The sequence below is a fragment of the Giraffa tippelskirchi genome, chromosome X (assembly GCF_054371585.1).
Source record: "Giraffa tippelskirchi isolate mGirTip1 chromosome X, T2T-mGirTip1v1.2.pri, whole genome shotgun sequence".
Lineage (NCBI taxonomy): Eukaryota > Metazoa > Chordata > Mammalia > Artiodactyla > Giraffidae > Giraffa > Giraffa tippelskirchi.
In genome coordinates, this window is record NC_137289.1 from 113,020,134 (window position 1) to 113,040,433 (window position 20,300).

At 44.7% G+C, this 20,300-nt stretch overlaps 1 protein-coding gene across 6 annotated transcripts in view; it reads left to right on the forward strand.

Moving 5' to 3' along the window:
- The window catches only part of SRPX (sushi repeat containing protein X-linked), a 154,180-nt gene that overhangs the window by 5,847 nt on the left and 128,033 nt on the right, over positions 1–20,300 (forward strand). The window contains exon 1 of one of the 6 annotated variants that reach the window (XM_081565218.1): positions 1,562–1,590. The exons of the other annotated variants lie outside the window; for them this stretch is intronic. Coding sequence (XP_081421344.1) covers positions 1,572–1,590 — 19 coding nt within the window. The 5' untranslated portion in view covers positions 1,562–1,571. Of the gene's footprint in view, positions 1–1,561; positions 1,591–20,300 lie in introns of those variants that run through there. 6 annotated transcript variants of the gene reach the window in all.

Consider the following 20,300-nt stretch of genomic DNA (forward strand, 5'->3'; position numbering starts at 1 on the left):
AAAGCGAACCTACAGAGTTGTGGGTGAAGGTTGGAGGGGGAGGGTTCCCAGGTAGCATGCTGGGGAGATGTAAGGCTGGCTGCTGGACATTCCCTGCACATCCACTAATGAGTGAATGAATCCAACGTGTGAAGTGATAATCAGGAACTTTTGTTTCCAGCTGACTCTTTTTTGTAGGAACTGATTCAGGGCAAAGTGGAAAGGAGACTTTATCCTCTGTGCCAGGCAAGTGCCATTCCCCTGTCCCCCAGGTGGAATCATTCCCACCCACCCCCAAAGCGGGAATCAGGTTACTGTGAAACTAGAGGGGAGGGAGAAGCCCGCACTGGACAGGCAGCAGGGGGAGAAGTTGAGAAGTTAGAGGTGGCTTTTCCTGCTGAATTGGGAGGCATCTCTAAGCCGCCCGTGCATCTGGTGGAGCCTTTCTTAGGCAAGTGGCCTCTTTCCTTTTTCCATCTGACCTTCCTCCCCTCTCTCACCCTGCCCTCTGCTCTCCTTCCTTCTACCGCATAGCTTGCTGCCAGAGCCCAGCCACCCACAGAGTCATGGGTTTCCAGCTTGGGCGCTCACTACTTTTGGGAACTGGCCCTGGTTGGCCCGGCTCCTTCCTCCAGTGCCAGCCTGCAGGCTGCCCCCAACTTGGCACATCCCAATGGGATCTTTCAGGAAATGTGCTCTGCTGGGGCTGATGATTCCAAAGGAGCAGATTTCAGTCCAAGCCAGAGGTTTTGGAAGTCTGGGGAGGGGAGACTCTCTAGGCCTGTGGGTCCCAAGGCAAGTCCTGTCAGCCAAGTTCACCGTAAGTCCTGAGTGACAGATTTTGAAGATCATTTCAGAGGCAGTCTCTTAGCAAGTGTACGTTGTGTCTCTGGTAAGAGGCCTGGAATCAGGAATCTCTGAAAGAGGGAGATGGGGATTGAGAAGGCCCATCAGCACTTCTCCCCCTATTGTATAAACATCTGAGATTTAATAGGGAAACTGTCAGAGAGAGAAAATCATTCCCAGTCCCACTCCTAGAAGGTCTCTGGAGTTCTTCCATCTTTGAATTTGATGCAGCTTTTCTGGCTCTCTGATTTACTCTTTGTAGCCTACCAAGATGCAGTGTCTATAGAAACCCACATGAAGTATATGGAAAGTTCATAGCTAAGTTGTCTATGTTGGATTGTGTTTGTATGTCTGTAAGATAGGATTTCTTACTCTGTTCTTTGTTTTTGCTTTTATTGATGTGCAATTGACATATAACATTAGTTTTGGGTGTACAGCATAGTGATTTGATATTTGTACACACTGCACAATGGTGACCACAGTAAGTCTAGTTACCATGCATCACTGTACATAGTTACAAGATTTTTTTTCTTGTGATGAGAACTGTTAAGATCTACTCTCAATACAGTATTATTAATGATAGTCCTTCCCTGGTGACTCAGATGGCAAAGAATCTGCCTGCAAGGCAGGAGACCCAGGTTTGATCCCTGGGTTGGGAAGATGCCCTGGAGGAGGGAATGGCTACCCACTCCAGTATTCTTGCCTAGAGAATTCCATGGACAGGAGAGCCTGGCAGGCTGCAGTCCATGGGGTCACAAAGACTGGGTGAATAACACACACATACCATGCTATACATTTCATCCCATGACTAATTTAATTTAAAGCTGAAAGTTTATACATTTTGATCACCTTCATCCATTGCATCTACTCCTTAGTCCCCTTCCCCTCTGGCCACCACAAATCTGTTCTATGTATGTATGAGCTTAGGTTTTGTTTCATTTTTTAGATGCCACATATATGTGAGATCATATGGTATTTGTCTTTCTCTGCCTGACTTACTTCACTTAGCAAAATGCCCTCAGAGTCCACCCATGTTGTCACAAATGGCAGCATTCCATTCTTTTTTTCTGGCTGGATAACGTTCCATTGTATGTATATACCACATCTTCTTTATCCATTCTGAGCCACCAAGGAAGCCCTTTCTCTAAATGTAAATTTATATAATTTAATTTTCATTGCAATAAACTTAGAGATGGGCTTCCCTGGTGGCTCAGATGGTAAAGAATCATCCCCGCAGGAGATGCGGGGTTTAATCCCTGGGTTGGGAAGATCCCCTGGAGAAGGAAATGACAACCCACTCCAGTATTCTTGCCTGGAGAATCCCATGGACAGAGGAGCCTGGTGGGCTACAGTCCATGGAGTCTCAAGAGTCAGACGCAACTTAGCAACTGAACACATATGGTAGTTGTACTTTTAGTTTTTTGAGGAACCTCCATGCTGTTTTTCCATAGTGGCTGCCCCAGGTTATTTTCTCACCAATAGCACATAAGGATTCCCTTTTCTCCACATCCTTGCCAACACTTGTGTTTCTTGTCTTTTGGAGAATAGCCATTCTGACAGGTATCCCTTTGTGGTTTTGCTTTGCATTTCCATTTTATTCTGTTTGTGATGAACTCTTGAAACCTCATTTACATCTGAGATTTTTGAGGTTCATTGTACCTCCTTTTTGCAAGCAAGGCTGAAGATAGAGAAAAAGCGCTGTGGCCACTAAGAAAGGCTCCATGAATCTGATGCTTGGTGAAAACTGGTAAAGTGTGTGGTTTCACCAGCCAGGAAAACCAAGTGAGGATGGCTGAAAGCCAAACCAGACCTCACCAGCCAGAGCAGTCTTTTCAAATGCCGCATTTGGAGATAAGTATTAGGAGCTGAACACCTGGCTCGGTATATATAATTAAAGTCTCATTGGGAGCGGGTTAGGCTAGAAATTTCTATCTGGGTTTAAAACATGTAATCAGCTGATAGAACTCCTCTGCATTCAAAAGGAGAATGCTAGTGAGAAATGGCATATTTTCTGCCCTAACAGTAAACATGGATGTCACAGCCATGAGTGATTGCAGCCCTCCAGTGTGAGCTGGTGGGAAACTCAGGAAAGAAAAGAATTCCTGCCATCTTGACTGCAGCCATTCCCTACAGTGAGCCCTGAGAAAACCCAGGATGTAAAAACACAGGGTACTGGCCCCAGACAGCTGAGGTGCATATCAAAGGAATGATTTCAGTGAGCCCAGACTTGCATCTTCCCATAGATAGAAAAGCACTGAATTTCTAACGTGGGTTATCTAGTTTTCTTTAATTAATGATAATCTTTTGATGTTCAGACTACCTGCCCTTTGGTGTTTTTAATATTTATTTTCATTTATTTATATGCCCTGTGAGAACTCTTAGTTGCAGCATGCAGGATCACAGTTCCCTTCTGCTGCTAAGTCGCTTCAGTCGTGTCCGACTCTGTGCGACCCCATAGACGGCAGCCCACCAGGCTCCCCCGTCCCTGGGATTCTCCAGGCAAGAATACCAGGGATGAAACCTGAGCCACCTACTCAAGTTGGAAGCAGGGACTCTTAGCCACTGGACCACCTGGGAAGTCCCTACCTGCTCTTTGTTGCAAAACTTCTACATAACCTAGCCCCTCCCCTCACCTCCTCAGAACATTTCTCTCAGGGTTACTGGAGATGGTATCTCCAGTCTTGAAGTCCTAAAAATTCCCACTGAATAAAACATAACTCTCAGGTTGTGAATATTTTTTAAGTCGACAGTGGGAAAAGCAGGACCTTTTCATCTGGCATTTTCTTATTGATAACACTTTCAGTACAGTATCCTGCTGCTGCTGTTGTTTAGTTGCTAAGTCCTGTCCGATTCTTTTGCATCTCCGTGAACTGTAGCCCACCAGGCTCCTCTGTCCATGGAATTCTCCAGGCAAGGATGCTGGAGTGGGTTGCCACTTCCGTCTCTAGGGGGATCTCCCCAACCCAGGGATTGAACCCATGTCTCCTGCATTGTAGGCGGATTCTTTACCATTGACCACTGGGGAATCCCATGTCCAATTCTTGAGGCCCCATGGATTTTCCGTCCATGGAGTTCTCCAGGCATTATACTGGGGTGGGTTGCCATTCCTTTCTCCAGATCCTGCTATTACTGCTACTCATTTCATAGATTTGTGAGCTGAAAGAGACACCAGAACCCATCACTAAAGCACCGTCTACAAACCTTCCTCACACAGAGATTGAAATATTGCCGTTCTTTTTTCAGTGATTTCTATAACATTCTCACTTTTAGTCTCTCATGTAACAACTCATCCTACTTTCTTTGGCCAGATACTGATCTTTTAAATACAATTTTACTTCATTTTTATTTTACTTCTAATTTTTAAAATTGAAGTAACTGTCACTTGTTTTGATCACATTGCTCTCTTACTCAAAAAGCTAGAGCAGCTGCTCCCTGTCCTCTTAAATTAGCTAGAAAGTTCTCTGCTGTTGATAGGGGACTCGACAGTTTGCCTGCAGCTGAATTTTCCAGTCCTTCTCTCCTATCTTCCTAAAATCCAGCCAACGTTGACTCTATGCTTTTATAGACCTGGAGTCCCTTGTTCCTTCTTTTTGTTGGTTATTGCTTCCTGCACCTGGATTGCTTCCCTGAAGCCCCCATTTGTTGAAATTCTGCCCATCATCTAGCAACACTCCCACTTGGATGAAACTTTTCCTTGATCCTTTGATAACGAAGCTCCTGCTGCTGCTGCTGCTAAGTTGCTTCAGTCGTGTCCGACTCTGTGCAACACCATAGATGGCAGCCCACCAGGCTCCGCCATCCCTGGGATTCGCCAGGCAAGAATACTGGAGTGGGTTGCCATTTCCTTCTCCAGTGCATGAAAGGGAAAAGTGAAAGTGAAGTCACTCAGTCGTGTCCGACTCTTAGTGACCCCATGGACTGCAGCCTACCAGGCTCCTCCATCCATGGGATTTTCCAGCCAAGAGTACTGGTGTGGGGTGCCATTGCCTTCTCTGAAGGAAGCTCCTGCTTTCCTGTAAAACACCCACAGCATTTCCTATGTCTTGTGGTATTTATCATATGTGTCATACGTTACAATGAGCTATGCATTCCTTTACGCTTCTCCTAGATTCTGAGGCTGTGAAAGCAGGGCGCTACTGTGTCTTAGTTCTCTGTATTTCCCACAGAGCCTAGCCACGACCTTGGAAGCCAACAGGATATTGGTGCTTATTGAGTTAATGCGTGCATGCCTGCTAAGTCGCTTCAGTCGTGTCCAACTCTGTGCAACCCCATGGACTGTAGCACGCCAGGCTCCTCTGTCCATGTGATTCTCCAGGCAAGAATGCTGGAGTGGGTTGCCGTGCCCTCCTCCAGGTGATCTTCCGAAGCCAGGGATTAAACCTTGTCTCTTACGTCTCTTGCACTGGCAGACGGGTTCTTTGCCACCTGATAGTTTTCCTGCAATTCAGGTGATGAACTACTGGCCAGAGGAGCTAAGAGAAACATGTAAGCAAACAGTACATGTGCCACCACTAACCTCCATACATAGAGATGATGCCTTGCTGGCTGTAGAGGTTGGCTTTTTTAAATCCATGAACACCCTCCGTTTGAGCAATAACCTTCTCTGTTGGGGGTTGTAAGATGAGACACTTAAACTGCAGCCACAGGCTGGAGTTGCATTTATTATTTTTGTTGGCCACTTTGCTACAGTCCCTTCCAAAGTGGTTGAATGGTTTCCTTAGTGAACGCAAATGTGTGTGCTGCATCAATTCCCCTTTCAGAGAATGCAACTCAAATGAGTAATTGAAAGTGAAGATTGAAGTGAGTTTCAACAGCAGAAGGTTGACTTTGCCAGGTTGTACCTAGTCTGAAATTGTAGCAGCCAAGTTACGATAAATACCCAGGTTAAAGATTCATTTCAAAAGCAGCAGTGTGAAGAATCACCTCACTGGAGTTCCAGTTCATAGAGAACTTCCCAAGCCAGCCCCCTCAGTTCTTTTTTTCATTTTTTAAATTTTTACTAGAGTATAGTTGATTTTCCATGTTGTGTTAGCCCTCAGTTCTTGACTGTCAGATTTTATGGGCCATTGTTTATGGGATCTTTTAAGCCTGGCTCTTTCTCTTGGATGTTTGAATTCTGCCTTCTCTCATGGAACCTGGGCTCTACTCAGAGACTTTGTTTTGAAAGTCAACATAGAAGGATGGAATGCTAGGATACCGGGATGGAGAAGATGGGGAATTCCTTCTGTCAGTAGCTCTCTGTCTTATGGTGAGATAGATACCAAGTTATCTAAGGTGGTAACTGTTAGAACACAGATGGGAACACAGAGAGGAGCCATGTAGGAACCCTGGACCTGGGGATTAAAGAGTGACGTTGAGTGATGCTGATGCCAATAGTGTTGACCCTACAGGCCCAAGGAAGTTTAACATAGGATGTCTCTGGGCTTCCTACTCTAATGACATTTTGAAATTGGAAACAAAAATCTATGTGAGTGATCTTTTTCTGGGGAGAAGGCCCTATTCTAAATCAAAACCACAACTTACTAGATAGCTTTGTGGATTCTATATAAGTGTGTGCACTTAATGGGCACAAAAATCAACAGAGAAAGTGAAATGAAATTGCCAGAGTAGGGAAACTTTGAACCAATGATCGGGTAGCCTCTTGGGTTATAACCAGCAGTACAATTTCCCATTATCCTCATTTAAAATTGACACTAAACAAAACAGTCATAATGCTAGGTTGTAATTACCTTCAGGCCTGGGCTGGCAACTTACTGTAGCCCTCACTTAACACAGTATCTGGGACTTGGGGCAGAATCTTTTTGTGGCTGTTTGTGGGTTGATTGAATGATTGAGGTAATTGTGACAGGGAATCAACACATTCTATTTCAAATATTCCTGCAGGATTTAAGCAAAATTTCCAAGCTGCTAATCCCCAAAGAAGAAGAAATTTGAGATAGCAGAGGCAACTTGCAGGACTGAACCAAATATCCATTTGGACAGGCAACATGTAGGGGCATAGTTAATTGCTGAGGCTCTTGCATCTCAAAGCACCTTAGGACACTAGGAGACTTAGAAACACCAGGGAATTTGCAGGGAGGGAGCAGGGTTTTTCAGATAAAAGATTTAAGGATAAAGCTTGTTGGACATGATAATTGGTTGCACCTGGGTCTTATGGGCTCACGGCACACTCTGGCCTCAGAAACTTCTGGAACTGTCATTCTTGAGGTGAGTGATTCATGGCCCCGTAATCCTTAGCTCATACTGCATGCCTCTTGATGCATTGTTCTCCAGGAAGAAGATAAATGGGTTTGGACATAGTGCCCTGGATTATCCCAAAGGTTTGGGGTTGTGAATTGAGTGTATTGGTTTTAAAACTTTTTTTTTTTTTTTAATGAGTAATAATCGGACAGATCCAAACATAGAATTGGGGGGTGGACTTTCAGCCTTGGCATTGAAAGATCCTTGCCCTGTTGCTTCTGCCCTGCTCTGACAGTGACCTGTTTGGTGACAGGGCCCCCACTGTTTCCTCTGTTATCACTCACTGGCTCTTGGCGGTGTCCCCCCAGTTATGTTGGATGAGCCTCTCTGTCTCTTCTGTAGCCAGCGCAGCCCAGGACCCTCTTCTGGAGGCCTCTGGCCTGCTGCTGGCTGTGTGGGTAGCTGGGCTAATGACCCTGCCAGCTCCAGGGATTCAGGAATGTTCAAAAACGCTGGTTAAATGAGGGCCACGGGGCAAGTGAGAATGGAGCCGAGCATTGGCAAGCCCCTGGTGGAATGGTGAGAAAGTGGTGGCCTGGCCACTTCCCTCATCTTCTGAGACTCTGCCTCCAGGGTGGCCGCTCTGTAGAGCAACTCTGACAGACTTGTTGCCACTGACTCAGCATTTGTCAGACAAAGGCTCCAGTTCCTTTAAATATCCAGTGTTAAAATCCTGTCTCCACTTCGAGTCTAACTCTACTTTCCAAAGTAGAATTGGTCTCACCAGGAACTACTCATGGACCTGATGGCCCCCAGCCACATGAGCAGGCCTTGGAGTCTTGTTCATTCTGTGTCCTCGTGGCTGACCAGGGAACCTGGTCCTTGGCGGGGGAGGGGGGTTGTGTCAGTGGGACTGACCTGCTGGTTGGGTGTCTCGAGCTCTTTCTAGAGGCTCAGGAGTTTCTCACCCACATCCAGGCTCCCCGCACTGGCCACTTGATTCATGTGGCACCTCAGCCTGAGAGGGCGCCTGAGACAGAACTCCCCATGTCTTAGTGATGATTCTCTAAGATTCAGCGAGGGGAAGGAGTTTGTCTGGGGTCACATGGGGAATGAGAAGCAGAGCTGGCCTTAGAACTCAGTCTAGTGACTCCAGGATTCCCTTTCCTCCATGGGCAGGAACTAAATTCAGTTTTTGAATGGCTACCACATGTTAGGCACTGATCCAGCACCAGGGATTGGCAGGCGGGGATCAGTGGTGCCCCGGGCACTCTGAGAGCCCTACCTTCATGTATTTCTGCGTGGTTGTTTGTATCAACACTTGGCTGCAATCTAAGACTCTCACACCCAAGGCTGCTTGGGTGTTCCTCAAGGGTTCTGAGAAGTTGCTGCCCTAAAGCTGGTCCTTGCCCATGATTGTCGAGGTCCCGAAGGCTCCCTCTCTCTGCCATTTGCCTTGAGCCCCCCAACTGACAGGTCATGATATTTTTTAACAGCTTTCTTCTGATGTAATTCAAATACCACATCGTTTACCCATGTAAACCAATTCAGTGATTTGTATTCAAAGTTGTGTATCCATCACAATTTTAGAACGTTTTCATTACCCTTAGAAGAAACCCCACACCCCTTAACCATCACTTCCTACCCTCCTCCCCACAGCTCTAGGCAACCACTAAAGTATTTTCTGTCTCTATATATTTTTCTCTTGTCGACATTCTATACAAATGGAATCACACAATATTTCTCCTTTTGTGTCTGGCTTCTTTGGCTTAGCATAATGTTTTTCAAGCCTCATCCATTTTGGAGCAGGTATCAGCTCTTGACTCCTGTTTATGGCTGAATTATATTCCATTATATGGATAGACCAAATTTTATCCATTCATCAGTTGATAGACATTTGAGCTCTTTCTACTTTTTGATTATTATGAGTAATGCTGCAGTGAATATTCACAGACATATATGTTCATTTCTCTTAAGTAGATCCCTAGGAGTGGAATGGCAGGGTCATACGGTAACTCGTTTAACCATTTGAGGACCTGCCAGACTGTTTTTCCCAGGGTGACTATAACCTTTTACACACACATCAGCAGTGTGTAATGGTCCTGATTTCTTTGCATTTTCACCAACTCTTGAGATTATGTGTCTTTTTGGTTGAGTGATATCATTATAGCTCAGTTCATGAACAGCATCCACTCAAGAGTTGAGTGACAAAGCAGTGTCTGTGCTGTCAACTGGCAGCATCTTGGCAAGGGTCACCTAAGGGTGCTTGCCACCCTCTCACTGCTGGCTGCGGGGCATTGCATAATCCATAAGTTACCTTTGAGCAGGTTAGAAAAAGATGCCCTGTCTAGGCACAAGTGGGCACAGAGCTTGATCAGGAGATAGATTTTGTGCTAAGTAGGAAAAGGATAGAGGCAGGCCCAGGACTTGAGACTTAAAGAGTGGAGGGTGGGAATTTCCTGGCCATCCAGTAGTTAAGATTCTGGGCTTTCATTGTCAAGAGTGCAAGTTGGATCACTGGTTGGGGAACTAAGATCCCACAAACCATGTGGTGCAGCCAAAAAGTAAATAAATAAATGAAATAAATCTCATACAAAAATAAAGAATAGAAGGTAGCATGGTTTGAGACCCTGCCTGGTCTTTGGTTGGGTGTGAAGGTGGGTGCTGTGATGTAGACAACTTCCTGAATGCCCATATATGCAGCAGTCCTGGGTGTCAGTAGCTCAGCTCCAGGTGGGACAAAGCTGTGGGCCCTATGTACTTTGACAACTTGCATCTATTAAGAAGGCAAAGTCACAGAGAAAGCGAATCAGAAGCTTAGGCCCCACCCGAGACCTATTAAATCTGCATGTGCATTTCAACAAGAGCCCTCTGAGGATTCTTCTACACAGTGAAGTTTGACAAGGCCGGATCTGCTGAGTGAGTTCAGTCCTTGACCAGGACAGGCGGTGGGTCTGTTTCTAAGGGCTGCATAGTAACACTCTTCCCCTCCTCTTCCCCCTTCTCTCCTGGGCTTGGCCTTCCTCATGGCCTCCTCTAACTTCTTTTCCTAAGTCCCCGACATTCCTGAGATAAGCATGTGTAGCCTTTCCTTGTCTGCTCCCACTTCTAACTTCAAAACAAACCCAACCCTTCGGGCGGTGGGGGCCCTCAACTGCATCTCCTTTGAAGTCCTCCTGCATGGAGCACAGCTCCCATCTGGCCTGATTGCCAGCCACGACAGAGCACATAATGGGGTGTTTGCCTGTCTTTGCCCTGCAGCTCAGCTGCAGCTTAGAAATAACTTCAGCTCTTGAAGAAAGGCTGGCTGCATGAGTCTAATTAGGATGGCTCTGCCTCTCTGGCAAGACCTTGTCCTGGGATTGAGAATTTCTGCAGCTGATCCACTCTTAAAGACTCGGGGGCTCCACATCTTTGTGCCAGAGATGGATGGCGCTGGGCTTCGGTAGCAGGCAGCCCCTTGGAGGATGGGTGAGATTGACACCAGTCGGAAGACAGGAGAGCACACCCCGCCCCTCACATGAAGCCTCCCCAAAGCCCCCAAGCTGGGCAAGTCAGAAAGACTGAACTGTGAGCAGCACTAAAAGGGTTTCAGGGCTCTGAATGGGTAAGTGGTTCCCAGCACAGCAGTGGTGTTTGGACAGGCTAGGTTGGTGTGACTGGGGGCAGTCTGATGAAACAAGGTTTCCCTGACCCCCTACCTCTGTGGGATGTCCGATCTGGAGTGGGGACCTAGGGCAGGCATCGGCAAACTCTTAAGTTGGCCAAAGTTCGTTCAGGGTTTTCTGTAACAGCATGTGACAATCCTGAATGAACTTTTTGGCCAACCCAATAAATCTGGGCAGGCCAAACAGCACATCCCACCCCAACCCCCCTCCCCTGGTTTTGTAGGACCAGGGAGCTAAGAATGGCGGTTATGTTTTCAAGTGATTGAAAAAAATCAGAAGGAGAAGACTAGTTTGTAACGTGACATTTATATGAAATTCAGCTATCAGTCTATCAGTGTCACTGGAACCTGGCCACACTCATTTGTTTGGGTGTTGTCTGTGGCTACATGGTGATAAGTGGCAGGGTGGAGTAGCTGTGACAGAGACCACATGGCCCACTAAGCTAGAAGTAATATTCTCTGGCTCTTTATAAAAAATCTTTGCCAACCCCTCAACTAGGGTCTTGGTACTCAGAATCTAGCCTGAGACCTGCCTGGCCTGGAGCTCTATAGAAGCCTAGCAATCACACCTATGAAGTCAGAGCCTCCCTATAACAAGATCCCTCTGTGTTGAGGGCTTCTGCTCCTTTACCACTAGGCTCAGCTCAGAACTCATCTTGGTCTTAGTTAGGGGATCTTTTAAGCCATGTAGGCTAGCATGCTGTAACTAGCCCTGCCAGTCAGTCAGTTCAGTCACTCAGTCGTGTCTGACTCTTTGCGACCCCATGAATCGCAGCACACCAGGCCTCCCTGTCCATCACCAACTCCCGGAGTCTACCCAAACCCATGTCCATTGAGTCGATGATGCCATCCAGCCATCTCATCCTCTGTGGTCCCCTTCTCCTCCTGCCCCCAATCCTTCCCAGCATTAGGGTCTTTTCCAAAGAGTCAACTCTTCACATGAGATGGCCAAAGTATTGGAGTTTCAGCATCAACATCAGTCCTTCCAATGAACACCCAGGACTGATCTCTTTTAGGATGGACTGGTTGGATCTTCTTGCAGTCCAAGGGACTCCCAAGAGTCTTCTCCAACACCACAGTTCAAAAGCATCAATTCTTCAGTGCCCAGCTTTCTTCACCATCTAACTTCACATCCATACATGATTACTGGAAAAACCATAGCCTTGACTAGGCGGACTTTTGTTGGCAAAGTAATGTCTCTGCTTTTAAATATCCTATCTAGGTTGGCCATAACGTTCCTTCCAAGGAGTAAGCGTCTTTTAATTTCATGGCTGCAATCACCATCAGCAGTGATTTTGGAGCCCAAAAAAATAAAGTCTGACACTGTTTCCCCATCTATTTTCCCATGAAGTTATGGGACCAGATGCCATGATCTTAGTTTTCTGAACGTTGAGCTTTAAGCCAACTTTTTCACTCTCCTCTTGCACTTTCATCAAGAGGCTCTTTAGTTCTTCGCTTTCTACCCTGTACACACCTAAAAAACATTTATTTATTTATTTATTTCTGGCTGTGTTGGGTCTTTGTTGCTGTTGTGCAGGCTTTCTCTAGTTGTGACTGGGGGCTATTGTCTGGTTTCGGCGCACAGGCTTCTCACTGCAGTGACTTCTCTTGTTGTGGAGCACAGGCTTAGTTGCCCAGCGGCATGGGAAATCTTCCCAGAGCAGGTATGGAACCCGTGTCCCCTGCACTGGGAGGCAGATTCTTAACCACTGGACCAACAGGAAAGCACACCCTGTACACATTTATGTGATGGATAACGGCAGTCTCTATCTCTTTGTTGGAGGCTTGGTAACCTCCTGTTGGTCTCTAGAAACTAGGACCCTGTTGTATTCTCCACCAATTCTTAAGGCCTGGTGTCCTGATCCAAAGCTGGAGGCAGACAGGCCTTGGCTGCCTCCTGACAGACTTCCTGAATGCTGTGAGCATTTTGGACCACAGGCTCAGGGCTCTCCAGACCGCCTGCCCTGCCAGGATCCTGCCTCAGGGTGTGGCCCGAAGCCCTTCACTACCCCTTACCCAGCTCACTGCCAAGGCCTTGACTTGGACATCTGTCTTTTTTGGTGGCTCTTCCCTCTGGAGCCTGTGATCTTTCTGCTGGTCAGGACCATCCCTAGTAGAAATTTTCCTAAAGTGGCTTTCTCAAAGCACTGCTTTCCAGAGAGATTCATACATATTGTCTGGGCAGCAGAGTACATTTTAAACAAGTTCTGTAGGTTTCTTTAGTGGGCTTTCCGGTGGCTCAGTGGTGAAAAATCTGCCTCCCAAGCAGGAAACTTGGGTTTGATCCCTGGGTCAGGAAGATCCCCTGGAGAAGGAAATGGCAACCCACTCTAGTATTATTGTCTAGAAAATCCCATGGACAGAGGAGCCTGGCAGGCTCCTCTGTCCATGGGGTCACAGAGTTGGACACAACTTAGCAACTAAAGAACAACAACAACAAAGGTTTCTTTACTGCTCAGGGTCATGATATGCTACTGTAATTGCTCCCCTATGGGAGAGAACAAACAGTGAGGACACCCGAATCTCAAGTTGTGTTCCCCAGACCACCAGTAGCAGCAGCACCTGCGAACTTACTAGATGCCTAAATTCTCAGGCCCCACCCCAGAACTGTTGAATCAGAAGCTGGATGTGGGGGAAGGTGGGCCCAGCAACCATGTTGTAACAACCCTCCAGGTGCTTCTGATGCTCACTCAAGCATGAGAACCACTTGTGTAGATCTTTCCAAGTTATTTTCTCACAGCATCTCAATAGACCATGCGCTAAGTCACTTCAGTCGTGTCCAACTCTTTGCAACCCCACAGACTGTAGCCTGCCAGGCTCCTCTGTCCACAGGATTTCCCAGGCAAGAATACTGGAGTAGGTTGCCATGCCCTCCTCCAGGGGATCTTCCCTACCCAGGGATTGAACCCATGCCTCTTACAGCTCCTGCATTGGTAGGTGGATCCTTTACCACTAGTACCACCTGGGAAGCCCCTCTCAATAGACTAATGTTTCTATTTGTTGTTTTTCAAGGAAACTGCATTTTGGGTTTTAGGACAGGACCTTTGGGAAGATGGCATTGAATTGCCTGAAGCATTTACTGGTGGCAGTGACCACTGCAGGCTCAAGGGGAAGAGGGAAAACACCTTTGGGTAACATCATCTGCCTCACATCTGGCATGCTAGGCAGCTGTGTACATACTTGAGAAGTTTCCTCCAGCTGAAGGCCACCAATGTTTGGTTGTTGCAAATGTGTTCTTTGAAATGTTTTTGTGTGTTAAAATGTGAAGAAAGCTGGGAACAGCCTTTGGGATCTATCTCTCTCTTCCTCTGAACATTGTTTCCTTTCAGAATATTCTTCTTTCTTCTTCTGCAGAATTTCCTCATGCAAATCCCAAACCAGCCCGTCACGTCCAAGTGGCTTTTGCTGGTGCCCTTGTCCACAGTGAGTGGCCCTCTTTCTGTCCATGAAAAGCCTCAGGAAGCTTTCAGATCTGAAGAGATGGTGTGTCCTCCGACAATGCCTCTTAGCCCAGGGCAGCTGTGCGTTCCTTCTCAGGGCTCTACTCTCCTCTTCTTGTTCTAGAACTTTCTCCTTTGCTATCAGGGTCAGTGGTGTCACAGCCTTGGGCCCTCAGGTGAACACTTTTCATTCTTTGCCATCCGAGAGTTTATAAATGTTGTGTTGTCACTTAGCTTGAAAATCGCAGTGACAGTGAGGCTTGAGGTGAGGTGAGAGGAATCCTCGAGTCCTCTTGCCCGAGTCTTGGCTATGTCTTTGTTTAAAATGAGGTGAGGCCTCAGGACCTCATGAGCTGATGCGGATGGGCAGATTCTTGATGTGGATTTGCCTTCTGAACAGAATTGTGAAGAAGTAGAATCACCTCATTTGCCTGGAGACAGAGGCAATTTGATGGACGCCTGAGGTGAATCTGGAGCAAGGGAGAAATTGAATCCACCTCAGAGTCTCCCTCAGTCACTACCTATATCTGGAACCTCCTACTGAAGGGCTTACTGCAGCCTCCCTCCTTTCTTGGATTTTCTGTGTGTCTCCATTGACCTCTGTGGAGAACAGTTGAGCCTTTGGAAGACCATAGGCCGTTGCTGTTGTTCCGCTGTCTGGTTTTATTTTATAGGCCAGACCTTTTTTGGTTCTGTCTGTGTTGAGTGCCAACAGTCAGTCTCCAGGGCTTCAGGAATGCCCTTGGTGGGAACTGGAGCTGGCATTTGTGGAGGGCCTCTGCTTTGTGCCAATCTCTTCAGAGTTAGGTGCCTGTCTTTTTCCTGTCTTGCCTCTTTCCCAGCTTTAGGCAATGGGCCAAAAATTAAACAACAGAAGGAGACTTAACTGGAAAAAAAAGATTTTTCCCTTGGATAAGAGTAATGCCTTCGTTTATAAAGTTATCCTTTTAACTTTCTTTTTGTTAGGTGTGAGAATATGGTCACAATTAAAATTGCACAAGCCACATGCTGTCTTAATTGTCTCTGCTAATTCAAAGCAGAGTGCCTGGGGACCCTGGATACCATCAACTCTCCTAAAGTTGTCCTTTGGGGGCCTTGTACAAAAGAGTTTGAATGGAGGATGGAACATTCTCTCAAATGAAGAGCTGTAGAAGCAAGGCCATCTCTGAGGTCTCGTGCCTGGCAGGAGTCACAGTCTATATACAGATCTGATACTTTTTTATTACCAGCTCCCCAGGTTACCACTATTATTATTATTTTTTTCTTTGATGAAATAAAATTGAAGAGCAGCCTTAATGGGAAAAGAAATTACATAAAGCTGAGGTTTGGGTATAAGAGAGGGAAGAATGGTCCTTAGTAGGATGGAGCCACAGTTGCCCAGCAAGCGGTCCATTTATTGCATTTCCTCCCTTCCCTCTCTTCCCTAGTCCATCATTACGATTGTGCCTTCTGGGAGACCTCCCAAATGAACCATCTGCACCTTACCTTCGAGTCTTCTGGGGACATTCACATGAACAATGGCTCAGCTGGAACTTAACCTGAGATTCAGAGTTCTTTCTACTGGCGAATTGATTCCTGCCAAATAGAGCTGTCTAGCTTAGACAGTGAATTGTAATTCACACTTTTAGGAGGAAGCTTGAGGATTGTTTCAGCTAGCTATTGCTGTGTAAGAAACCATCCTAAAACTTACTGGCTTAAAACAGCAACCGCCATTTATTTGCTCGTGCTTCTGCAGTGTGGGCAGAGCTCAGTGGGAATGGCTCAGCTCTGCTCAACATGGTGTTGGCTGGAGCAGCTCCTAGGGGGCTGGTGAATCCAAGATGGCTCCCCTCCCATGTCTTGCACTTCATCTGGGATGGCTGGGATGGTGGGGCCTCTCTCTCTACCTCTTTACAGGCTCCTATTCTCTGTATTCTTTCTCTTTCTCCCATGTTGTCTTTCTCCCCAGCAGAGTAAACGTACTTTTGAACATGTAGATGGTTTCCCGGGGGATGAAAGCCAAAGCTGCCAGGGCACTGAAGGCCTAGGCATATCACTTCTGTCACATTCTATCCATCAGAGCAAATTGCAAAGCAAGCATACTTTCAGGGTGGTGGTGGTAGTAGATGAACTCTACCTCTTAAGATAGCAACAGTGGCATATATGTGCAGGGGGGGAGGAATTGTTGCTGGCCAGCTTTGCAAGCAATCCACTGTAGGGCTGGTCTGGAAGAGCATATTGGAAGTGTGAGCTTAATTTCCCAGGATGTTTGCTGGGTGCATTCTGATTAAATGCTAGACCCCAGGTTAGCTATATAAATGTGTTAGACTGTTTAGCTACAGAAGCCCAGATTCACTGCAATCCATAGAAATGAATAAATTTGTAGTCCTGGGAAAATCCAAGGTTTTCCCCAATGCTGACTGGTACTAGAATCATTTCTGTTGTTTATTCCCTAGTACTTCTCTCTCTTACTTTCATCAAAGGCAGATTTTATTACAGAAAAGGTAACTCAAAATACATCATAGACTTAAATATAAAAACTGTGTGTGTGTGTTCACTCGGTTGTGTCCGACTCTTTGCGACCCCATGGACTGCAGCCTGTCAGGCTCCTTTGTCCCTGGGATTTCTCAGGCAAGAATATTGGAGTGGGTGGCCATTCTCTTTTCCAGGGGATCTTCACGACCCAGGGATCGAACTCAAGTCTCCTGTGTCTCATGCATTGACAAGCTAATTCTTTGCCACTGAGCCATTTGGGAAAGCCACATATAAAACCTACAACTGTAAAACATGATGATAATATGAGAGGAAATCTTTGTGAGCTTCAGTTATACAAGGCTTTCTTACTTATGATACCAAAAGCATGATCTATAAAATTGAAAAAAATATATTTCATCCAGATTTAAAACTTCTGTTCTTTGAAAGACACAGTTAAGAGAATGAAAAGATAAGCCACAAACTGGAGAACATACTTTCAAAAGATGTAGCTGATAAAGAATTTTTATCCAGTTTATATAAAGAGTTCTCTAAATTCAATAATAAGATAACAAGTAACCCAATTTAAAGAGTGGACAAAATATTTTAACAGACACTTCAGCAAAGAGAGTATGTGAAAAGATGCTTAACATCTTTATCCACCTCCTAGCTGGATGAACTTGACCAGCATGGTTTTTGCTTGCATCTGCCAACTGTGAACAATGCCACCTGCTCTCCTCCGGAAGTAATCTGTGATGTACTGCGCATATATAAGTTATGGTTATAACTCCCCCCAAACAACTTGCTCACATTCTCTTCCTTGCAGAGGGCTGACTAGCCATTTTCTCTTCCTCCCTCACTGGACTTTATGTGACAGACACCCACAAATTGCTGGCCATGACTGTTAGGTAACCACTAGCCACTAGCAATTTGAGACAGGTCATTTACTGTAAGTCAAGTGGACGTGGGTGTCTCCTGCCATGCTTTTCCAAGCCAGCCTGGTTTTTAGGTCTCCCTAAAAAAATCTCCCAATGCCTACTTTTTCCGCCCTCAAGTGTCCTCATGTCCTTTCATTTCAAGGGACTTGCATCATTTGTGCCTGATAACAAAGGGCTTTGGTTGTTCCTTGGTACTATCAACACCTAAGAGATTTGCTTTGACCTGAAGTTTTTCTTTGAATTCATTTGCGATCTGAAATTGATTATTTTATATTTTCATATGTTATTTTTTCCTCCATGACCTAATGTTAAATGCTGAATGCTTAATAAGGACACTTATTACGTGAGGAGTAAGTGACAATATTTTTTCATCTAGTTTCTAAATTTGGATAAAGACGCTAGGATGAACAGCTGCAGTAACCCAAATAATTTTCCATGTCCATGAATCCCAAAGGCCCTCTTCATGTATTTAACATTTCTGAAATCCCTAATATTAAAAAAAGTGAATACACAGTTGTATTGAGGTATAGGTGCATTAGGTGTGTGCTCAGTTGTGTCCGACTCTTTGCAACCCCGTGGACTGTAGCCCACCAGGCTCCCCTGTCCATGGGATTTCCCAGGCAAGAATACTGGAGTGGGTTGCCATTTCCTTCTCCAGGGGATCTCCCCGACCCAGGGATCGAGCCTGTGTCTCTGGAGTTTCCTGCGTTGGCAGACAGGTTCTTTACCACTGCACCTCCTGGGAAGCCCATTTTTTGAGGTATACTTGGCATGTAATAAACTCCATTGAATTTCCTTTGCACTTTTGAAAATAATTAATTGGCAGGTTTTTTACTGATCTGTTTCTTCTTTATTCTGGTCCATTGATCTTTGTGCCTATTCCTTCAATAATGTCATGTTATTTTGATTACTGTAGCTTTGTAAATAGTCTTAAATTGGGTAGTGTGCTTCTTCCAGATTTATTCTTTTTCAAAATTGTTATGGGTATACATTCCATATAAACTTTAGAATAAGCTTATCTCCATCGACCTAAAAAGCTTGCTGGAATTCTGATTGGAATTATGTTAAATCTATTAATCAATTTGGGGAGAACTGGCATCCTTACTATTTTGAATCTTCTAATCCACCAACAGGATTATCTTTCCATTCATATAGATCCTTTTCTATTTCTTTAATCAGCATTTTGAAGTTTTCTGTATACAGATCTGGTACTTTTTTTTTTTTTAAGATTTATACAGTCATCCCTTGGTATCTATGTGAGATTAGTTTCCAGGACCTGCTGTTGATACCAAAATCCGCAGATGCTCAGGTCCTATATCTGTGGATTCAACCAACCACAAATCAGAAACAGAGTACATGAGATGGAGTTGGTTGAATCAGACAATGCAGATCCTGCAGACGGAGAGGGCTGACCATATATTTATTGAAAAAAAAAACTGCATAAGTGGACCTGCACAGTTGAAACCCATGTTGTTTAAAGGTTAACTATATTTAAGTATTTTGTTTTCTGGAACTATTTTAGAAATGGTTATTTTTTTAAATTCATTTTCTAACTATTTTTTAGCATATAGAAATACATGTGATTTGGGGGTTTTGACTTTATATCTTGCAGCCTTGCTAACCTCAAGAGTTATTTGTAGATTGTTTAAGAGCTTCTATATAAATAATAATGCCACCTGTGAATGGGGACTTCTTTCTTTCCAATCTGCCTTCCTCCCACCTTCCCTCCCCGTCCCCTTTCTTTGTTTCATCTTATTGCACTGGCTAGGACTACTAGTGTAATGTTGAATAAGAGTGGTGCAAGTGGACGTCTTTGCATTATTCCCTATCACTGGTGGAAAGCATTCAGTCTTTCACCATGAAGTATAATGTTAATTGTAGGCTTTTTGTAGATTTTCTTCATCAGGTTGAGGAAGTTCTCTTTTCTTCCTAGTCTGGTGGGAGTTTTTGTCATGGTGTTAAAATTTGACAAATGTTTTTTCTGTGTCAATTATATGATCATGTGAATTTTCTTCTTTAGTCTGTTAATATCGTAGATTACATTGTTTTTTTTTTTTTGGTTGATTTTTTTAAAATATTAAGCCAGCCTTACATTCCCAGTATATATGTCACTTGATACTGATATATTATTCTTTTTGTGTATTGCTGAGTTTTGTCTGTTAATATCACTTTGGGGACTTTTGCCTCTATGCTGATGACAGATATTGTCCTGTAGTTTTATTTTCTTGTGATTTCTTTGGTTTTGGCATCAGCTTAATGCTGGCCTCATAAAATCTATTTGGACATGTTTTCTCCTCATCTACTTTCTGGAATAGATTCCGTAGAATTGGTATTATTTCTTCTATAAATATTTGGTAGAATTCACCAGCGAAATCATCTGGACCTAGAAACTTTAACTACAAGTTTAATTTCTTTAATATCTTGGAGACTATTCAGGTTATTGATTTCATCCTGGGTGAGTCTTAGTAGTTTGTGATTTTTGAGGAATTGGTCTACTTCATTCAGGTTGTTAAAGTTATGTGTAGTGTTGTACATAGTATCTGAAGTGATATCCCCTGCTTTATTCCTGATATTGGTAATTGCTTTCTTTGTCAGTCTTGCCAGAGTTGTATCAATTATATGAATATTTTCGAAGGACCAACTTTTCATTTGACTGATTTTTCTCTATTTTGTATTGTGTTGTTTTATTGATTTCTGCTTTTATGTTTATTATTCCTTCTTCCCTTGGCTTTATTTTATTCTTCTTTATCTAATTTGTTAAGATAGAAGCTGAGATTACTGTTTTGAGACCTTTTCTTT